Source organism: Mustela lutreola, chromosome 1, assembly GCF_030435805.1.
Source record: "Mustela lutreola isolate mMusLut2 chromosome 1, mMusLut2.pri, whole genome shotgun sequence".
NCBI lineage: Eukaryota > Metazoa > Chordata > Mammalia > Carnivora > Mustelidae > Mustela > Mustela lutreola.
Genome location: NC_081290.1, coordinates 189,597,685 through 189,618,907, shown reverse-complemented (window position 1 = coordinate 189,618,907; position 21,223 = coordinate 189,597,685). Strand labels below are relative to the sequence as shown.

The 21,223-nt window shown below is 43.4% G+C and overlaps 1 protein-coding gene across 3 annotated transcripts; it reads left to right on the top strand.

The window, feature by feature from the left end:
• Positions 1-8,134: 8,134 nt before the first annotated feature.
• Positions 8,135-20,878, top strand: MPZL2 (myelin protein zero like 2). 3 transcript variants are annotated; one of them, XM_059182149.1, is made up of 6 exons: positions 8,135-8,471; positions 9,505-9,671; positions 10,148-10,358; positions 13,323-13,470; positions 16,768-16,843; positions 18,901-20,878. In XM_059182149.1, the coding sequence occupies exons 1-5, from the start codon at positions 8,414-8,416 to the stop codon at positions 16,829-16,831; spliced, it is 648 nt and encodes a 215-aa protein (XP_059038132.1). In that variant the 5' UTR covers positions 8,135-8,413; the 3' UTR covers positions 16,832-16,843; positions 18,901-20,878. The 3 variants fall into 3 exon arrangements, with proteins under 3 accessions (XP_059038132.1, XP_059038123.1, XP_059038114.1); XM_059182140.1 differs by having other exon boundaries at positions 8,136-8,471; positions 18,828-20,878; XM_059182131.1 differs by lacking the exon at positions 18,901-20,878 and having other exon boundaries at positions 8,140-8,471; positions 16,768-17,165.
• The last annotated feature ends 345 nt before the right edge of the window (positions 20,879-21,223 follow it).

The window sequence follows — 21,223 nt, the reverse complement described above, 5'->3', positions numbered from 1 at the left end:
CCATCTTACTGTTATAATTCAGTGGGTGCTTGATGCAATCACTTTTGATTATCTATCCTTAAATCTTTAAGTGGGTGTAAAACCCATTAATAGTATCCGTCACCTTTAGGAAAAGTAAAGCCTCCTTAGTGTTACTGACAAGTCCATATTGCCTTTCTCTTTTATTCGTATTTAAAATTTCCATTACTGGGGCGCCTGGCTGGCTCAGTCTGTGGAGCGTGTGACTCTTGATCTCAGGGATGTGAGTTCAAGCCCCACAGTGGGTGTAGGGATTGCTTAAAAATGAAATCTTTAAGAAAGCCAAATCAAATTTCCATGACATATTAGAACTCTCCCTACATTTTCAGAATTTAACCGAGAACCCTCGTAATACAATGGAGACCAAAGAATCTCACCTTCCATACCTCCTTTCCCGCTGTTCTGCTCTTATAGCCTAAGATTGCTTTGTAGGACCACAGGGTTTGGAATTAAAGCCCAGCTACACCTGAGGTGCCTGAGTGGCTTAGCTGGTTGAGCATCTGACGAGCGTCTGACTTGTTGGTTTCGGCTCAGGTTGTGGTCTCAGGCCTCTGAATTCAGTGGGGCGTCTGGTCGGGATTCTCTCTCTCCCTCTGCCCCTTGCACTTGGGTGTGTGAGCTCTGTCTCTCTCTCACAAATAAATGAATAAATCTTAAAAGAAAAAAATACCTAGCTACACTATCTCCCAGCTACGCACGTTACTAAATCTTCCAGGCTCACTTCCTCAGCTGTGAAATGGGGATACTGGGGCGCCTGGGTGGCTCAGTCAAGTGTCTGACTCTTGATCTCAGCTCAGGTCTTGATCTCAGGGTTGTGAGGTCAAGCCCTGCACTGCGCTCCACGCTGGGCATGGATCCTAGTTTAAAAAAGAAGAAGAAGCAGCAGCTGAAGAAGAAGAAGAAGGAGGAGGAGGAGGAGGAGGAGGAGGAGGAGGAGGAGGAAGAAGAAGAACAAGAAGGAGGAGAAGGAGAAGAAAATAGAAGAGATAGGAATATTAATAAAGCTACATGATAAGTGATGGTTCTTGCTATTACCACGCTCCAGCCTCCTACTGGAAGCTCCTACACAGGCCATACTGCTTCAATCCTTTATTTTTTTATTTGACAGAGAGAGAGAGAGAGCACAGGCAGGGGGAACAGCAGACAGAGAAAGAGGGAGAAGCAGGCTTCCCATTGAGGAGGGAGCCTGATGTGGGGCTCGATCCCAGGACCTTGGGATCATGACCTGAGCTGAAGGCAGATGCTTAACCGACTGAGTTCCCCAGATACCCCTCAATTCTTTTTTTTTTTTTTAATTTAAATTCAATTAGTAAACTTACAGTACATCATTAATTTCCAATGTAGAGTTCCATGCTGTTTCAGTCCTAATGCCAAGATGTTGGCCCAGAGAGCCCCGCCTTTTTGTTAAGTGGACGCCAGCTATTGTTGAAACATCTCAGAGCAGACTTCCTTAGTGCTCCCAGGAGGAGTCTGTCCTAATTCCTGTGCTGTCGCTAGCATCCGGCATGGACCTTATCATTGCAAAGCTCCCTGGGTCTGTGACTACTTGTTAAAAGCCCGATCGCTCCTGGAGGGCTAAGATCTTATCTTTTCTTTTACCTTTGGATTCCTAGGAACAGCACCTGACTCTTAGTAGTTTGGCTCTGGCGGTGGCCTGAAGTTAGGCAGGCCTGGTTCTGGATTCTGGTTATGTCACCAGGTGGGTCCCTGACCTATAAGTCTCAGACATGGGCAAATTTCCTCTCTCATTCCTGTCAGCAACTCTGGCAGACCTCCCCCTTTCTCTTTCAGATGTCTGCTCCCCTATCTCCTGTCTCACTCAGGGGCAGTGACCAGTCTTTCCTAGGAAACATATAAAGGAGAAGCCATTAGGTGAGAGCTCCCTCGAGAGGAGAGAAAACTTTATAAACACACACACACACACACACACACACACACACACACACACACACAGGAAAACTCCTTCAGTTTTTGTCCTGACCCTTTTATCTCAAACTTAGCCTTCTCTGGGCCCATTCTGGGGTTCCCCTTCTCTAGGCTGACCACAGAAATTATCTTCCAAACCATCACATCTGAGTGTCAAAGGGGTGCTGTGAATCATCATAGCAGGGTAGCAGGCATAAACCAGGACACTCCTAAACAACCAAAACATTTTTTTTCTTTTTAATTTTAAAAAAGATTTTATTTATTTATCTGAGAGAGAGAGGTGAAGTGGGGTGAGAGGGACAGAGGGAGGGGGAGAGAGAGAGAATCTCAGGCAGACGCCCCGCTCAGCGTGGAGCCAGACTCAGGGCTCGACCCCACGAGTCTGAGATCACGACCTGAGCTGAAATCAAGAGTTGGAAGCTTAATCCATTGAGCCACCCAGGTGCCCTTTGAGTGATCTTTTTAATACATAAGTCAGATCAGGTCATTTTGATAGAAAGTTTTCAGTCTTTCTACTGTCTTCAAGATAAAGTCTAAACTCCTGAACCCTTATTAAGAGTTGTCAGAGTCTGGCATCTGATTAGATTTTCAACATCACCCCTGGTTAATCATTTCTTTCTCTCTACCTGCACTGGGCTCAGTAGATACTAGGAGGAACAAATCTCTCTGAGTCAAAGACCGATGCTTCCTGATTGAGCCACCCATGCACCCCCGGAAATATCCTCTTCTAAAAGATTTTATTTATTAACTTGAGATAGTGAATGAATGAGCGAGAAAACTCGAGCAGGGGTGGGAGGAGGGGGGAGGCAGAGGGAGAGGGAGAAGCAGGCTTCCCGTTGAGCAGGGAGCCCCACATGCGCCATCCCAGGACGCTGGGATGGTGACCTGAAGGCAGATGCTTAACCAATGGAGTCACCCAGGTGCCCCAGAAATATTTTTTAAATTAATGATAATTTCTTTCTTTCTTTTTTTTTTAAGATTTTTTTTTTTATTTATTTGACAGAAATCACAAGTAGGCAGAGAGGCAGGCAGAAAGAGAGAGGAGGAAGCAGGCTCCTCGCTGAGCAGAGAGCCCGATACGGGGCTCGATCCCAGGACCCTGGGACCATGACCTGAGCCGAAGGCAGAGGCTTTAACCCACTGAGCCACCCAGGCACCCCTTAATCTTAATCCTAATATTAATAAAACAGATAATCTTTGTCTTAATAGAACTTCTACAGATACTCTCATATAAGTCTTTTTGTGGTTCTACACCTTCATTTCTCTTGGATTAATACCTAGGAAGGAATTGCTACGGTGGTTAGCTTTATATGAAACTTGGCTTGATGAGAAACTCTCAGACCTCCTCCCAAAGTGGTCACGGGAGCAGTTTGCAATATCGTAACTAAGTCTAATCACAAACAACCAAATTTGCTGTTTTTTTTTTTTTTTAAGATTTTATTTATTTATCAGATAGAGAGAGGGAGAGAGAGAGTGCACAGGCAGACAGAGTGGCAGGCAGAGGCAGAGGGAGAAGCAGGCTCCCTGCCGAGCAAGGAGCCCTATGTGGGACTTGATCCCAGGACGCTGGGATCATGACCTGAGCTGAAGGCAGCTGCTTAACCAACTGAGCCACCCAGGCATCCCCAGATTTGCTGTTTTTGATGGTCACCGAGTGTAGAGCTGTATATTTAAATACAGTATTTCATCAGATTCTTACACCCAGCCTTCTGGGCAGGTAGTACTGGTCTCATCTTGCATATGACACAGTCGAGGCACAGAAAGTGAAACACCTGCCCAAGGCCTCACAGCTGGTCAGCAGCCAAGTGTGCATTTGGGTCCAAGCCGGTGGGATTCCAGCTCCGGCCTCCTGTCTCCCACTACATAGTAATAAAAAAAAAAAAACAAGTGGCTGGATCTTTTCTCGGGAAATGAATTCATTTCCTAAGAGTGGAAATTGGGCGTGGTAACCAGAAGATGCTAGATTCATCAGTAAACATGACACAGGTATGAATTCTCACCCATGATTTCGATGTGGTACCTACGGTGAACTGGGAGGTCCTTCAGTTATCTTCAAAGACATCCATCTCTCCAGCCCCGTGCAAATCCCTCTAGCAGCTCTTCAGAGTAAAGGAAGGGTTAAACTTCACAGTCGCTTCTGTGGGCCGGTTAATAAGAGCAGGATGCTGTCCTCTATAATTAGGAAAGGAGCCCAAGGCTTTACTGGGGAGTATCTAAGCTGCAGTGATGGGGTGGGGGTGGGGGTGGGAGGAATGGGTTGGGGGGAGGGGGGGGAAGAGATAGGAAGGCATTTCCTCCCATGGTCCCCCCGCCATGGGAGGACCTCTAAGCTATTAGAGCTTAGTCTCAAATCCAGACTTGGCTTTGGAATATCTCTAGGGAGAGCAAGTCAAGAAGGAGGACTAAGGGAACATACTACTTCTTTTGGGCTGAGAGCCCCCCTCTCATCGGGGACTCTGACATCCTAGTGCTCCCCCGACCCCCATCTTTGAGAAGCTCACCAGAAATTTAGAAAACAAAAAAAGGAAACAAAGGAGTTATGGATTGGCTCTGCTGTTGGTAAGGGTGGCTGGGAGTCCCCGTGTCTTCTGCAAATGGGTATTAAGTTGGGACTTTTCATTCTGGCTCTTAGGCCAGGGGGTGTATGAGAAAGTCGGTAGAGTGTGAGGTGGTCAAGGTCCCAAGGCTTTTTCTCATTATTTTTATTGGTCTGGTAAATATCAAAGTAAGTCCACCCTTTTTGGGTTGTATCTTAGTTACGTACAAATAGTGTATTTGTCAGGATTGAGTCTGTACTCCCTAGGATGGAGAATGAGGACCGTTGATATCTGGGCCCAGCCTCTCTTTCCAGCCTCCTGACCTGCCACTCCTCCCTGAGCACTGGGTTGAGAAATCATTTGTAGGTCCGGTGGAGTCTATATTTCCTGCTCACCCCCCTTCCGTTTGTTTCAACAAAAGAACCTCTGTTTTTCCTCTCTCTCCAGAATTCTCATTTATCCTTTAAGGACCCATTTCAGGAGTTCTGGGTGGCTCAGTTGGTTAAGGTCTGACTCTTGATGTAGGCTCAGGTCATGATCCCAGGGTCATGAGATTGAGCCCCATATTGGGCTCGTGCTGGATGTGGAGTCTGCTTGGGATTCTCTCTGCCCCTCCCTCCTGTCTGTCTGTCTGTCTCTCTTGTCACTAATGTGGTAATTATTTGCTAACATACACACTGTACCTCCCAATCTTCTTTGGACTCCAATTTTTCTCCCCAGGCAGAAATGTCTTACTCTACTTTATGTCTTGCCTGACATAGAACAAAAATTAAATATAATCTTTCCTAATAAGGAAACATACAGACAGGAAGTTTTGAGTAAACAGACACTTTATCTGAACCACCCAAGAGCTAAATCATTTGTTTCCCTTGGTGATTTCATCTTGTGAGAAAAAACACATTTTTGCCTTGGATGTTAACATGACAACTTTTACAAATACCGAGTTGTCCTTTTTGTCTTTTGAGCCCCCCAGACCCCGGTGCGTTTCCTCCCCCCCAGTGGGTTTCTAGGTACCTCATTAGAAATATTTTTGGGAGCACCTGGGTGGCTCAGTTGGTTGGGCATCTGCCTTCAGCTCAGGTCATGATCCTTGAGCCCCGGGATCCAGTCCCGCATCGGACTCCCAGCTCCACGGGGAGTCTGCTTCACCCTCTGACCTTCTCTCCTCTCATGCTCTCTCACTCTCTCAAATAAATAAAATCTTAAAACAAGAAAAAAGAAAAAACGAAATATTTTTGGGAAACATGTAGGCAGTTGGGACAGATGAGGTACTTTCAAAACGATTGGTACACCATCCATTTTAACCAAAATCAGGATTTTTCTCTGGAAAAGTTTAGGAAAAAAAGTGATGTTTCTGGAAACTTCTCACTTCTTCCTTTTCTCCCATTTGCCTAGGGACTAAGTGCATTTTAGACCTTACCTAGAAGCCTCCAGTTTTGATCACAGCCCCACTGATGGGCACCCTGGGGACTCAGGGGCAATGTCCTTCTTAACTCAAGTGTTTTCTCGATACAAGGAGTCTGGCCATTGGTCTTCTCCCTCCTCTCCCAGGGAGGGGAACTGGGTGACTCTGGAGCCACTCCCGTTCACTGGAAGGAATTGGGCGTTGCTGGGCACAAAGCCCGGAACTTGAACTCTGCTGAAGAATGGGATCTGGGCGGCTGCTGACCCTCAGAGCAGGGCTGGCAGCCAGCTCCCAGGGCATCGGGCTACCTGGGGGAGAGATTCTTCTGCTCCGGACAACAGGCGGTTTGTTCAGGCTGCCTGCCCTGATTCCTCCCCTGATGCTTTTCTCTGTGTCCTTGAGCTCTTTGGTAACTCTACCTCTCACCAAATTTTGCAGTTTGCTCTAGACTTCAAAACCTCAGGCTCTACCTACCCCCTTCCTTGAGAGCTGCATTTCTCTCTGCAAGTTAAAAGCCAACAAAGAGGATCACGTTTCCTTCACCCCTTTTCTTTCAGGCTCCTGCAGCTGAGCTCTGCAGACCTACATACCCCAGAGCCTCTATTTTATCCCATCACCATTTTTAAGATTTTCCCCAGCGTGCTGATTTTCCATTGATCTCTGACCTAGAAGCTGACAAAGGAGCTACTCTATTTTCAGGAACACTCACCTTAACAAAACATTCATGCTGAGACACCTCTGGTCTTCATTTGGGGTAGCCCCTGAGTTTCTTTGTTCTAGCAACTGTTTTTTGTTGTTCACTGTTTTTGTTTCTCTCTCTCTCTCCCTCCCTCCCTTCCTTCCTTCTAGGGTCATGACATCTTTCTCCTGCTGCCTGCCTTTCTTGCTTTGCTTTGCTTTCTTTCCTTCCTTCCTTCCTTCTTTCAGATTTTATTCATCTGTGTGACACAGAGAGTGAGACAGCGAGAGAGGGAACACAAGCAGGAGGAGTGGGAGAGGGAGAAGCAGGCTTCCTGCTGAGCAGGGAACCCAGTGCAAGGCTTGATCCCAGGACCCTGGGATCATGACCTGAGCCTAAGGCAGAGGCCTCACGACTGAGCCACCCAGGCGCCTCTGCTTTGCTTTTCTTTCTGGCTTTTCTTTTTCACTTCTGTAATCTGCCTCTCCCTTGGTGGAATTTTCTTCCCTCTTTATGAAGTTTTATCTTTTCTAGTCAGCCTGTCCCTTCCTCCCTTTTCTGGCCACTTCCTCGCTCCAGGGTTTAACGAGGAGCTATCAGGAATTGTCAGTTTCTGGGTTGCTAACCCGGGGATTAGGGTAATTCTTTTCTGCTCAGGGTTAGATTCCTGCTCAAGCTGCTGCTTCATTCAAGGTGTAACCTTCGTTTGTCTTCTGGGGCTGTTGAGACCTGCTTCGTTGATCTGTCACAATTAGCCACCCTCTTTCCAGACAAGGAGGCACCTTTTCTCATTTAAATTCCTCAGCTCTCCAGATTTTTTAGGCAGATGGCTGCCCTAAAAATGGCAGATGAAATCTGAGGCACAGAAAAGTTATTATGAAAACTTTTTCCTTAAGAGTCCTCTGCGTCCATGGTTCAGGCTGCATGTAATTTTGCAGGAAGAGCATTAGACTTAAGAGTCACAAAAGTTCCATTTTTTACCAGCTGTGCAACATTGGGCAAATCACTTACCTTCTCTGGGCTCTTAGTATCCTCTTAACAACACTTCATGGGAATGTTGGGGAGGTGAACTGGGTTGAGCTAGTAGCTTACATGGGCAAGGTTGTTGTCCTGCTTCTTCTTGAAGTTCTTCAAAGTGAAGGCATCATTAAACATGGAGATTTGTTTGGGACGGTTTATTTTAGGTGGGTGTCTGGAGAAAGCTACAAACTAGAAAAGTCACAGAGGTCTTTGTGCTAATGTTTGACTAAAAACGGAGGGTATAAACTGGAGGACTTTTTGTCGGAGAGGGCCTTAAGGCATTCGGAGTGTTTTGGAGTCGGGAATCAGGTCTAGGCTCCCGTGGCCCCAGGGAGGTGCTGGGGAAGCAGAATCCTTGCGAGAGGTGATTTCAACAATCACTTCCCAGGCCAGCGGGAAGCCTGCTTAGAAAAAACCGGTGTGTGTCTGGGGGCCAGACCCAAAGCAGCCTGGGACGTTCCAGATTGGTATCACATCCTCTGGCTGGTTCTGAGGCCATCCAGAGGCCAGAACCCCATCAGAGGAACTGGAAAGTAGAGAGTGGACTGCAGGGTTTGGAACGAAGTGCGGACTGCCTGTAGCACAGAAGGCGGGAGGGAGGAAAGGAGGAGGGCTGTAGGGAGCTGAGGCCCCACCTATCATTCCAGCAAAGTGCCGCGCGGAGCAGGGGTGAGTCAGAGGCACTGGCGCTCAGCCTCCCAGTAGGTGAGGGGCTGGCTCTTCTCTCCGGGGAGCAGCGCAGTTCTGTTCTTACCGGAGTGGCCTTGGCAGGCTGCTGGAGCCTCGGTCTGCCCGGTCTGGTCTCCGCGGCCAGGGCTGGGTTCCCTCATGTATGGCAAGAACCCTTCGCGTGCTGGGCTGCTTCTCCTTGGCATACAGCTCACAGGTAAGGGCCGCTGGGCTTCTCTCAGCCTCTGCTCCTTCCCTGCCTACCCCAGAGAGTTAGCTAAGTGTCTCCGAAGTCACTAGAGCTTTGTTGGGGAGCCTGAGCCACAGTGGCTGTCCGTTCTGGTTTTGACTTTACTGAAAACTGAAGTTGGTGGGTTGTTTTTGGAGAACTGATTTCGTACAGACAGGTTTAGGTGTGTTTCGGCAGCTAGTGATTCGGGCACAGAGAGGGCTTTTTAATCTCCGGTTACAAGCCTTTTTTCTTTTTTTCCCGTCCGGCTACTCTCAACCTCCCACTGCAGGCAAGACTTGGCACCAGGATTTCTGTGTGTGGGTCTCATCTGGGACTCGCAGCAGCCCTGGAAAAGCAGAGAATTTAAGGAGAGAGAACCCTCCCTTCCCCCCGTAATTTTGAAATTGTCCCAACGTGCAAGTTCTCAGTGTAAATGTCATGGTAAAAAAAAAAAACAAAAAAAACAAAAAAACAAAAAACCAAAAAAGCCATGTGGTATAGACATTCTAGGGGTGCAAGCAGAAGCTGGCGGGGGTTGATGAGCTCAGTTTCTGCAGAGGGCTACCAACAGTATGATATCATGATGTAACAAGGACCCTGTCCGGACAATTTCTAGGGGACCATGATTCACGTGCTACATAATGCTTAATATGAATCCATGTCTGATTCATGTTATGATTAGTTTTGATTTGTTTCTGCTTTCAATTTTATTTGCCGACATCTGTATTTCCTTAGAACAGCTTGGAGTGGGTACCCCGAGGCTGGGGTACGGTGCTGTGGAGAAAGTGAGGGCACTAAGAAGGCTTGCTGAGTGGTATTCTTAGTTGTTCTACGGCATGGGAAGGGCCCAGGGGCATGGGAAGGTCCCAGGGGCACGTAGGTGGGAGTCTGCAGACTCAGGATGAAGTAAGTTTGAAAGCTGGGGCATCTCTGGTTTCGTGCCTCGGACATTTATTTTGGCAGTGTCCCCAGAAATTCTCTTAATACACATCTTCCCTTTTTCTTTTCTTGGCGGCAGCTTTTTGGCCGATAGCAGCGGTGGAAATTTACACCTCCCAAGTGCTAGAGGCTGTCAACGGGACAGATGTTCGGTTAAAGTGCACTTTCTCCAGCTTTGCCCCCGTGGGTGATGCTCTGACGGTGACCTGGAACTTCCGGCCTCGAGATGGGGGGCCTGAGCAGTTTGTAAGTAGGTTATTGTCATTGGCCAGGGGACCTTGGTTGGGAGAATAAGCCAATTTGTTTCTCCTCGCCCTCCCTTTGCTTTTCTTAGCAACAAGTGCAGGGCAAAGCTGAGAAACAATTCTTGGGACAGAGACAGAACTGCGAGGTTCATCAGTGGGAGAGCAAGATGTTCTTTTTTTTTTAAGATTTTATTTATTTATTTGACAGCAAGAGAAAGCACATGCAGGAGAAGTGGGAGTGAGAGAGGGAGAAGCAGGCGTCCTGCCAAGCAGGGAACCCAGTGCTGGGGTCCATCCCAGGATCCAGGATCATGACTGGAGCAGAAGGCAGATGCTCAACGACTGAGCCACCCAGATGCCCTGAGAGCAGGAGATTCTAGGCAGAGAGCTGCAGATGGGGCAGTGAGTCTGGCTAACTCCACCTCAGCCTCCTTGCCCACGTACTGAAGAAGACTTTTGGCTGCTTCTGCCTTCTAGGTATTCTACTACCACGTGGATCCCTTCAAACCCATGAGCGGGCGTTTCAAGGATCGGGTGGTCTGGGATGGGAACCCTGAGCGGTATGACGTCTCCATCATCCTGTGGAAGCTGCAGTTTGACGACAATGGGACATACACCTGCCAGGTGAAGAACCCACCTGACGTTGATGGACTGATAGGGGAGATTCGGCTCAGCGTCGTGCACACTGGTAGGTCGTGCGGGGTTGGGGGGGGATGGTTTGGGGAAGGGTGAGAGCATGTTGAAAAGAGGGGGGTAATCTTTTGTGATGGTTGAAAGGGTGGAGAGCAGGGCTAGCCCTTCAGATCCGCAATCTACAGAGGGAGACTGAGGAGTCGAGGGGTAAAAAGAGAAAGGCTTTGTTTGTCTGTGGAAAGAAACAGAGAGTTAAGCAAACTGAGAAAGGAATCTGTTACAGAAATGGCATTGAGACTGTAAAATGGAAAGGAAGCAATTCTCTGGTAAAAGGCTAACATCAGATCCGATCGTTCACTCATTTATTCTCCAGATATGTATTGAGTACCTACTCTGTGTCAGGCACTGTCCCACACTGGACCCACACTAGCTCATTTAATCATATGACCATCCCAGGCGGCACATACCAATATCGAAAGCTCTCCTTTATTAAGTCCTGCAACATGCCAACGGTTTTGCATATTTCCATCTTTATATATCACATCAGTTTATTGTGCTCTCAGTGCTCTCCATTTTACTAATGAGGAAACTGAGGCTTCCAGAGATTAAGTCACTTGTCCAGATTCATGGAGCTGATACCTGGAACCATTTAGAACTCAAACCCAAGCATCTTTTAACTCCAGAGCTATACGAATGCACCGTATTGCTTGCAACCCTATAAAGGCAAACCCGGGAACTGAGCCAGATAATAAAAAGCAAAGACCGTAAAACTTCAGAGCTGTAAATCTGGGTTTGAGCCACTGTTATCATTTACCAACTGTCAATAAATCTTTTCTTTCTCTCCTTACACTAAGAATAATAGAGCGAGGATTATGGCGAGGATAAAATGAGATAATAGATGTAAAAATTCCCTAGATTCTCACCTGCACAGAATAAAATATGTTTGCATTGAAAATGATAATAGCGACCACAGATTGAGTGTTTATTACATGTAGACACACCATGGAACAATTTATACAATTTTTTTTTTTTTAGTTTACTTATTTTAGTGATTGTTACACCCAGTGTGGGTCTTGAACTCACAACCCTGAGATCAAGAGTTGTGCACTCTTCTGACCGAGCCAGCCAGGCATCCCAGGAATAGATTTTTTAAAAATAAGAACTCAAGAAATGGATATTGTTACCCCTGCTTAATACCTTGAAGAAACTGAGATTTAAATAAGTTAATTACCCCAAATCACACAGCTAGTAAATGGTGGAGCTGGTACTTGGACCTGATTCTCTCTGGTGCATGCTCTTAACCAACACATAATATGATTACCCAAAATATATAAGCCTGTAAAGTGGTAGGGTTTTTCCTCCTTTCATTCCTAGTATCATCCTTGGGGCCCCATCAATAGAGCTCTGTGACCTTGGAGAAGTCATTTGAATCCTGAAAGGAGTAATAGAATGTCCTGGGACCTCAGTTTCTGAATTCATCTGCATCTAACCTGCATGAACAGTTTAGACAAGAACATGTGGTTCATAAACATATGGTGATCACTGCTCTGAAAATCTAATGAAATCTGCAACTCTGCTTCCCACAAAAATGTACACATACACCTAATATGACATGGGGTTTGTGGACTTGCGGCCCCCCTTTCTCCCCATCCTCCTTCACGGACTCCAGGCTGGGAGCCCCTGAGCTAGACATTTTTCTTTTTTTTTTTAAATTTTAATTTAATTTTTTTTAGACATTTTTTTCTAATGTCCTTTCTGGCACTGCGGGTTTATTGAGGTTTATTAGTTTAATTAAAAAACTTTTTAAAGAAAGATTTATTTATTTGTTTGACACAGAGAGTATAAGCAGGGAGAGCTACAGGCAGAGGGAGAGGGAGAAGCAGGCTCCCTGTTGAGTAGGGAGCCCAGTGCAGGGCTCTATCTCAAGACCCTGGGATCATGACCTGAGCTGAACGCAGATGCTTAACCCACTGAGCCACCCAGGCAACCCTTTAAAAAAAGATTGAAAAAAAAAAGATTTTGTTTATTTATTTGACAGACAGAGATCACAAGTAGGCAGAGAGGCAGGCAGAGAGAGAGGGGGAAGCAGGCTCCCCGATGAGCAGAGAGTCTGATGTGGGGCTCGATCCCAGGACCCTGAGCTCATGACCTGAGCCGAAGGCAGAGGTTTAACCCCTGAGCCACCCAGGTGCCCCTAAAAAAATATTTTATTTATTTGACAGCACAGAGGGAGAAGGAGAAGCAGACTCCCCACTGAGCAGGGACTCAGGTCTCCATCCCAGGAGCCTGAGATCATGACCTGAGCTGAAAGCAAATGCTTAACAGCCTGAACCACCCAGGCACCCTGGGTTTACTGAAGCTTAAATCAGAAAACAGACTGAAACCCAAGAGACCTAGGCTTCACAGATTCTGCCTGGTTTAGGGACCTTTCCCTCTGGGTTCCCTCTTGCATCATTTTATCTAGTAGACTATAGTTACTGATTAACTTGCCTATCCTCCGGGTGGGCAAGAGCTCCCTGAAGGTAATGCCTTTTTTGGCTTTGTATTTCCATTGCAGTGTCTGAACATAGTAGGTCCTTAATAAGCTGGAATCAATGACTGACTGAATGGCAGAGGGAATCAAGGAGAAACGGCTCTGGGTTTGATGAGGTCAGCACTAACCTTACCCCACAAAGTGGTTCTACTGGCTTGGTGGTTCTGGAAGTATCAGGCTGCATCAGAATCACCTGGAGGACATGTTAAAACAGATTGCTGGGCCCCGCCCCGCCATTCAGCCGGCGCCTGATAATTTTCATTTCAAAGTTCTTAAGAGTGCTCTGCTGCTCCGCCTGGCACCGTAGTTTGAGAACCACTAAAGTAATTCATGTGGCTTGCTTATTGCTCCTAGAGGTCACATGGTAATACGGTAGGAGAAAGGAAGATTCCATTTAGTGGTGAAAATACATCCTTCTTCTCCCTTTAGATTTCATCACGTCCCTTCTCTTTTTAGAAACATGAGATCCGCCTTTTCTCCTTACAGTCCGCTTCTCTGAGATCTATTTCCTGGCCCTGGCCATTGGCTCTGCCTGTGTACTGATGGTCATAATCGTAATCGTGGTGGTCCTCGTCCAGCATTTCCGGAAGAAACGATGGGCTGAGAGAGCTCATAAAGTGATGGAGATAAAACCGTAAGGCTGGGCAGTTCTGGGAAGTCTTCTAACACTCTTCTATCATGACTTTTGGTATTTTAATGATTGTTGAACAGATGTTCTTCCCTCTGAGTAAGTCTTGTAAAAAATTTAAATTCACAGGATGGATAAATTAGGGTGTGATTTAGTTACTTTACAAAAGGTTTCTTAATGTTATGGAAGATTTCATTATAGGCTTTATGATGGAGGATTTGATATTATCAGAATCTGCTTACATAAAACTTTTCTAGGCTATTCCTTACTTTTAATGTAAAGTGTACATTTGTGAGGACTGCTGGGTAGTCAGCAGGGGTCAAATCAGTGTCTAGGAAAGGCAGCCATGCTGATAGAAGGTGCTCAATAAATTCATAGTTTTTGAGATGAAATTGACCTATCATAAATATTCACCTTTTTAATGTTCACAAATTTTGTGACCATCACCACTAATGCCAGAATTTTCAGCACCCTCAAAAGAAACTCCATACCCGTTAGCCATTACCATTGTCCCCTCCACCTGCTGCTGGCAGCTACTAATCTTTCTGTGGATATGCATATTGTTCAAAGGTGAGGAGAATGTAGAGTGCCCCCCAAGCTGAGGAGGCACTTTGAACCATGAATGAAGTAGGCAGCCCCATACAGAAAACACCGAGTTTTATGTTGAGATTACTGATGGGGGGGGGGGTCGAGAGGACCGCTGTCTGGACAGCTGCACAGGTAGTCTCCTCAGAAGTCCCACATTTTAGTTTGCTGGTTTTATTTATTTGTTTGTTTGTTTGACAAAGAGAGAGAACACAAGTAGGCAGAGTGGTAGGCAGAGGGAGAGGGAGAAGCAGGACCTTGGGATCACAGCCTGAGCTGAAGGCAGACACTTAACTAACTGAGCCACCCAGGTGACCCTCATTTGCTGGTTTTTAAAGGAGCGGTATGTGTGGGGGAATGTCAGATACACGTGATTGGTTGCTAACGTTCAACCGACTTTCTGGCACCACCTGTGCTTCTGTAGAAAACTCTGTTATCTGAACCAGTATCTTTTTTTTTTTTTTTAAGATTTATTTATTTATTTGGCAGAGAGAGATTACAAGTAGGCAGAGAGGCAGGCAGAGAGAGAGAGGAGGAAGCAGGCTCCCCGCTGAGCAGAGAGCCCGATGCGGGACTCGATCTCAGGACCCTGAGATCATGACCTGAGCCGAAGGCAGCGGCTTAACCCACTGAGCCACCCAGGCGCCCTGAACCAGTATCTTAATGGGCCCATTGAAATCCAGAACAGGCTCCCTGGATATTCCGGTTTTGGAATGTTGAGTATGGAGTTTTCACATTTAACTTTTACATTACATCTTATACATTACTCTAGAACGTGTAGCCATGAAGAGGTCATCAAGGAGACTACAACAAGATGGTGGGTCAAAGATAGAGTCAGTATGGCCAGCATTCCTACACCTACTCTGGACATTCATGTAAATGGATGATCATACAGTGTGGCCTCTAATTTCTGCTTCTTTGACTCTGTATAATATTTTAGGTTCATCCATGTAGAGCATATAGTAGTAGGGGTACTACATTCCTTTTTATGGTTGTATAATATTCCATTGCATGTACATACCACACTTAATTATCCATTCAATTGATGGACTTTTAGTTTTTTTTTTTTTTTTTTTTACTTTTGGCCAATATGACTAATGCTGCTATGAACATTTATTTATAAATTTTTGCATAGACATGTGTTTTCAACTCTCCTGGGACTGGAATTGTTGGAACATATGGTTACTGTATGTTTGCCTTTTTGAGGAATTGTCAGACTGTCTTCTAAAACAGCTACATCATTGTATACTCCTACCAGCAACATAGGAGCTTTTAATTGGTCCGTGTCCTTGACAGCACTTGTTGTCTGACTTTTAGATTATAGCCACCTACTGGGTGTAGAGTGGTATCTCACTGAGATTTTGATTTGCATTTCCCTAGTGACTAATGATGTTAAGCATCCTTCCATGTGTTTATTGGCTATTTGCATATCTTATTTGGAGATCTATCTATTCAAATATTTTGCCTATTTACAAGTTGGGTTTGTCTTTTGTGGGTTGCCTTTTCACTTTCTTCTTCATGTCCTTTGAAGCACAGAACTTTTTAATTTTTTTAAATATTTTATTTGTTTATTTGACAGAGAGAGATCACAAGTAGGCAGAGAGGCAGGCAGAGAGAGAGGAGGAAACGGGCCCCCTGCTGAGCAGAGAGCTCAACGCGGGACTTGATCCCAGGACCCTGAGATCATGACCTGAGCCGAAGGCAGTGGCTTAACCCACTGAGCCACCCAGGCGCCTCAGAACTTTTTAATTTTGATGAAGTCCCAATCATCAATTTTTTTCTTTTGTTGCTTCTGCTATTGGTGTCATACCTAAAAAATCATTGGCTACTCCAAGGTCCTGAAGATTTATGACTGTTTTCTTTCTTTTTTTTTTTTTTAAGATTTTTATTTATTTATTTTTTTAAAAAAAATATTTTATTTGTTTATTTGACAGAGAGAGATCACAAGTAGTCAGAGAAGCAGGTAGAGAGAGAGGGGGAAGCAGGCTCCCCGCCAAGCAGAGAGCCCGATGTGGGGCTCGATCCCAGGACCCCAGGATCGTAACCTGAGCTGAAGGCAGAGGCTTTAACCCACTGAGCCAACCAGGCACCCCTTGAGTTAAATTTTGTATATGTAATTTTGTAATGTATATTAACGAATATTTGTTAATTTTTGTAATAAATACAAAAATTAATTCAAGGGGCGCCTGGTTGGCTCAGTAAAGTAGGAGTCCAAATTCATTCTTTTGCAATTGCAGTGTTTCAGTTGTCCCAGCACTGTTTGTTTCTTTTCCTAAAGAAATATTTACTGAAATAAAAATAATTGATTTTAAGATGCCCAATGAAGCCAACTCTGACATTAGAGGTTGACCACAAAGCAATAAAGATGGCTTCTAGGTCAACACAGAACTTTCTTTTTTCTTTTCTGAATAAGGAATGGAATTAGAGGCTGGATATTAATGATAAACGAAGGTGTCTGCTTTACCTCCTTCAGGTTCCCATCTAAAAGTATTCTGAGGCATGTAGAAGTTCAGAGACACAGGGTCATGTGGAGGCATGTTTATTGTTAGATAGATGGCACTAGTGGCATAGCTTTCTGTAAGCTTGGATCTGTTCCCAGATGCAGGTAATGTTTCCCAAAATATGGGAGAAAATACATCACCCGGAGCTTGCTTTCTAAGACTTGCCTCCTTTGCTTCTTATCATTTTCACCTGACATTGGTTTCTACTTTGTTACAGAAAAGAAGAGGAAAGGCTCAATCAAGAAAAAAAGGTCTCCATTTATTTAGAAGACACAGACTAACATTCTTAGAGGGTGAGGCTCATAAATGAGTTGATTTCTTTCCTTAGCTTTCTCGTCAGGCCCATCTCTAATGGGGATCTCCCAGATTTTAGGACTGTTAGGTGTTTTCTGCATGAAACTGGAAGAGCCAGGTCAGGGAGATAGAAGTCTTCTACTAGTGTTATGGACCGCTTCCTCTTTGGGTTTTGTACAAAGGATGAGGCTGTTAGACTGTACGGCCACTGAAGATGGGAGAATTCTAAGATTATTCAAGAGTTTGTGGGTATGTTTACCACGACCAAGAATAATTCACTTTTAACATGTAAATAAATCTTTATTTTTTTAAATGAAAGAAGTGATATCTGCTTGTTTTATTTTGTTGTAAACCAATCGTGCATCAAGAGAATGACTCAATAGATATGTCTGACATTTTGACAGAACTTTTTTTTTTTTAAAGATTTTATTTATTTATCAGAGAGGGGGGGTGGAGAGAGAGCACAGGCAGACAGAATAGCAGGCAGAGGCAGAGGGAGAAGCAGGCTCCCTGCCAAGCAAGGAGCCCGACGTGGGACTCGATCCCAGGATGCTGGGATCATGACCTGAGCCAAAGGCAGCTGCTTAACCAACTGAGCCACCCAGGCGTCCCTTGACAGAACTTTTATACTAGTTGGAATTGATTTCAATTCCATTCATCTAGTTATTGGAACTATGAATCTAATTTTAGTACTGTATAGCTTTATTTTCCCATTTTCAGGTTTTTAAAAAAGATTTTATTTATTTATTTGACACAGAGAGAGAGGGGTCACAAGTAGGCAGAGAGCAGGCAGAGAGAGAGGGGAGAAGCAAGCTCCCCACTGAGCAGAGAGCCCCATGGGGGGCTCGATCCCAGGACCCTGAGATCATGACCTGAGCTGAAGGCAGAGGCTTAACCCACTGAGCCACCCAGGTGGGCCCGTTTTCAGGTTTATTATGCTTAAAGGATAGAATGATTTATTTTTTGTATGATCAGAATTTTTTCTATTTTCTGAAGTAAGTACACTATTATTATTTGCAAAGAGAGTCACATTTTTGTAGCCTAATATTCAGGGAAAGACCTCAAGGATTTATAAAACAGAATATGGAAAGACATTATTCTGTTGTAAAACCAGAAGAATTTGTAAAACCAGAAGAATTTGATATCAGAGAGAGATTTTACTGAGGGCAGTTGCCTGTTTAAAACCAAACAGATATGGTTTTTATAAAACTTGGATCAACAAAACAAAAAAACAAACATCATCTAGGATTCTGAAAGGGTCTAATGGTCAGGGTCATGGAAAATGAAGATGGAAATGAAAAGAAATTTAAGGAACTAACACAATCAAGTTCAGTGTGACTGGATGCCCTCACTGGATGGATACTAGGTTTGAATAAACCACTTGTAAGAAGATTTGGGGGGGACAAGGGGAGTCTTTGAAAAGTTTGAATATGGATAATATTAGGGAATTACTGTTAATTTTATTAGGTATAATAAAAGTATTATGTTTACAGAGAAAAATGTCACTATCTTAAGTATACATTTATATATAATATACATTTATTGCATATAAATTTATATATGCTTATATGTAACAAATTAAAAACCAATTAAATATATGGAAAATAATGCAGAAAAATGCTTTAAAATTAGATTATGGGTAAATTCTCAACACTGTCTTTTCTATTTTTCTATGTGCTTGATTTTGTTTGTAATAAAAGAGGACAGAGAGAGAGAGAGAAGGCATGCACGTGTGTGCGTGCGCTACGGGTCTTCCAAATATTCATGTAAGGCAGAGGCTATGAATTAACGACACTGACACTGAGAAGTATATAAGGATCAGAAACACATTTTAAAAGTTGAATTAGGAGGAGAATAAATACATTAAGAATATTTTCCTTCACAGTGGAGAACATGCCTAATAATATATATTTAGTTTGTAACTCCAGGTACCTCTCTGCACTCTTCCCAAATGTGTTATCCATTTAAGCTTTTATATTTCAGGAACCCGAAGATCCCAAGAACAAGAACCCTAGGATAAGTTGAAGTTAATGGAAGATTTCTTTGGCTTTTCTAGTTGTGACCTGGCTTCCAACCAGCTCTGCTGTACATAACCACCTCGAGGAGCAACATCTCTCTGGAGCTGGCATAGGGCCCTTTTGAGCAGATATCAAACTCACACACAAACTGTTACTAAGGTTTTATTTAATTTCAAAGTGCAAATATTTTTCAAAAGCTCATTGTTAGCCTTTTGTACTAAGAAGCTATATTTTTGCCCTTAGACACTCCTTGTGGATGATTAATTGTACATACATACATTGGTATCAAATGAGATGAAAGCCAATGTGTCTGTCACGACATTTCCTTTAACATGTTAGTTTCTTTAGAGTAGTACTTTTTTTTTAAAAAGATTTTTATTTATTCATTTGATAGACAGAGAGAGATCACAAGTAGGCAGAGAGGCAAGCAGAGAGAGAGGGGGAAGCAGGCTCCCCGCTGAGCAGAGAGCCAGATGTGGAGCTCGATCCCAGGACCCTGAGATCATGACCTGAGCTGAAGGCAGAGGCTTAAGCCACTGAGCCACCCAGGCACCCCTAGAGTAGTACTTTTGCTACTAAAGTTAATGTGTTTACTCTTTCTTTTTCACTCTTAATTAAAAGTGAGCTAATTCTCCCAGCTATTTTTGATTAACAGGAAATCTTAAATTCAAACTGTTAAAGAACAGTTTGATTTTTTGTGGCTCTCTTTAAGGATGGGATACATCTTGTTTTATTAACTTTCTTTCAATAGCCTAGATGATGTTTGTTTTTTGTTTTGTTGATCCAGGTTTTATAACAGCACAAATCTAAATTACAGAGTAGCTAGAAAAGTTTATAAATGCTTATAGATTGACAAGTGCCACCCCAGGATGAATTACTTATCACCTTTTTTTTTTCTGTGTTGTGAAAAACAACCCATAGTGCAGGTTTTTAATGAGCTGTGAATGCTGCTTAGCTTACTACTATTCAGTTATTTTACAACAACAGAGCAAAATCTATGCTTATTCGCGGAATGGAATCATTAAACAGTTACCTGGGAGGATTCTCAAATAGTAAATTATGACTGTAAAAATTTAGGGCTGGTGAAAAAAATTAACCCTAAGTGATGTTACTTTTGTACAATGTTATATAAAAAGCTCTGAGAACTGGATGATACTATTTATTTTCTCCTTTTCTTTATCTTATTTTATTTTGCTTTAATTTACTTCCTTACTTTGTGGAAGGGAAGATTTGGTATGGGGCAAAGAAATACCAAAACTAACAATATGAAACTAACTTTGTTTTTTCCTTTATACTAGTAGAGAAAACAAACTTTATAAGTGGGCTTCAGAAAGAAGAGTGCTTTTTAAAGTGTTTAATCTCCCCAGTGTCCTTCCAAACCTAAGCTATAGCAGCATTTATTCAAAATGTTAAAAACTTCTGAAAGTTTAGTTGCCTCTCTCCCCCATCTTTATAGTCTAATATTTTCAGTTTTTACTGACTGGCCAAAAGTGTTCTTTCTTTTAACAAACTGGAATTTTCAGATGGGTTACCTGTATTTAAAGATGGTAAACTTTGATTTTTTTGAGTATTTTTAAAATAATTGGTACAATTTACACATGAACCTTGATTCTGAATTCATTCTGTACCTGTCTTATTTTGTCTGTTACACTGAAAAAGTAGTTTTAATACTTAATTTTGAAACTAAAAGTTAGATTTAAGGTTTATACTATCTTTAACTCACATTTTCTATTTTTCTCCATAATTCAACCTTTGAAAATAAGATATTTTTTCCAAACAGTTTGCTTGGATGATATTCCATAAGTGTAATGAAGAAGTGGTTAAAAACTCATGGAAAGTCTTTTCCAGTAAAACTTGTAGCTTATGTCTTGGCTAAATATTATTCAGGGGTTAATAGGACCCTGTTGTTCAGTATCTTCTTCCTAAAGATAACTTTTGTATTGTAATTTATTTTTTATTGTGCCTTAAACGCATATGTAAATAACCTTTAGTAATAAAGAATTATCAGTTATATAATTTGCTTATATACAAATCTAAATATTTTACACAGCAAGTACCAAAAAACCAGATGGTTATATATATTATCTTCACTGAGGAATTTTCTTAGAGGGAGCCTAGAAGTCAATAATGGATAAAATTAGTTTATACTGGATAAATGTGTATTCCACATTGCTTTGGACAACCGGGAATTGGGCACAACAAACTACTTAGTTTGGGAGCTTTTCTGAAGGAAGGGTATCATCTCTTCTGCTCGTACCCTTATCTTACCTTCTCAATGGAGAACATCACTAGCTTTCAAGTCTGGTAACGGAATGGGAATTGAAAAATGAGAGCTTATTAAACTTCCCCCAAAGCTGAAGC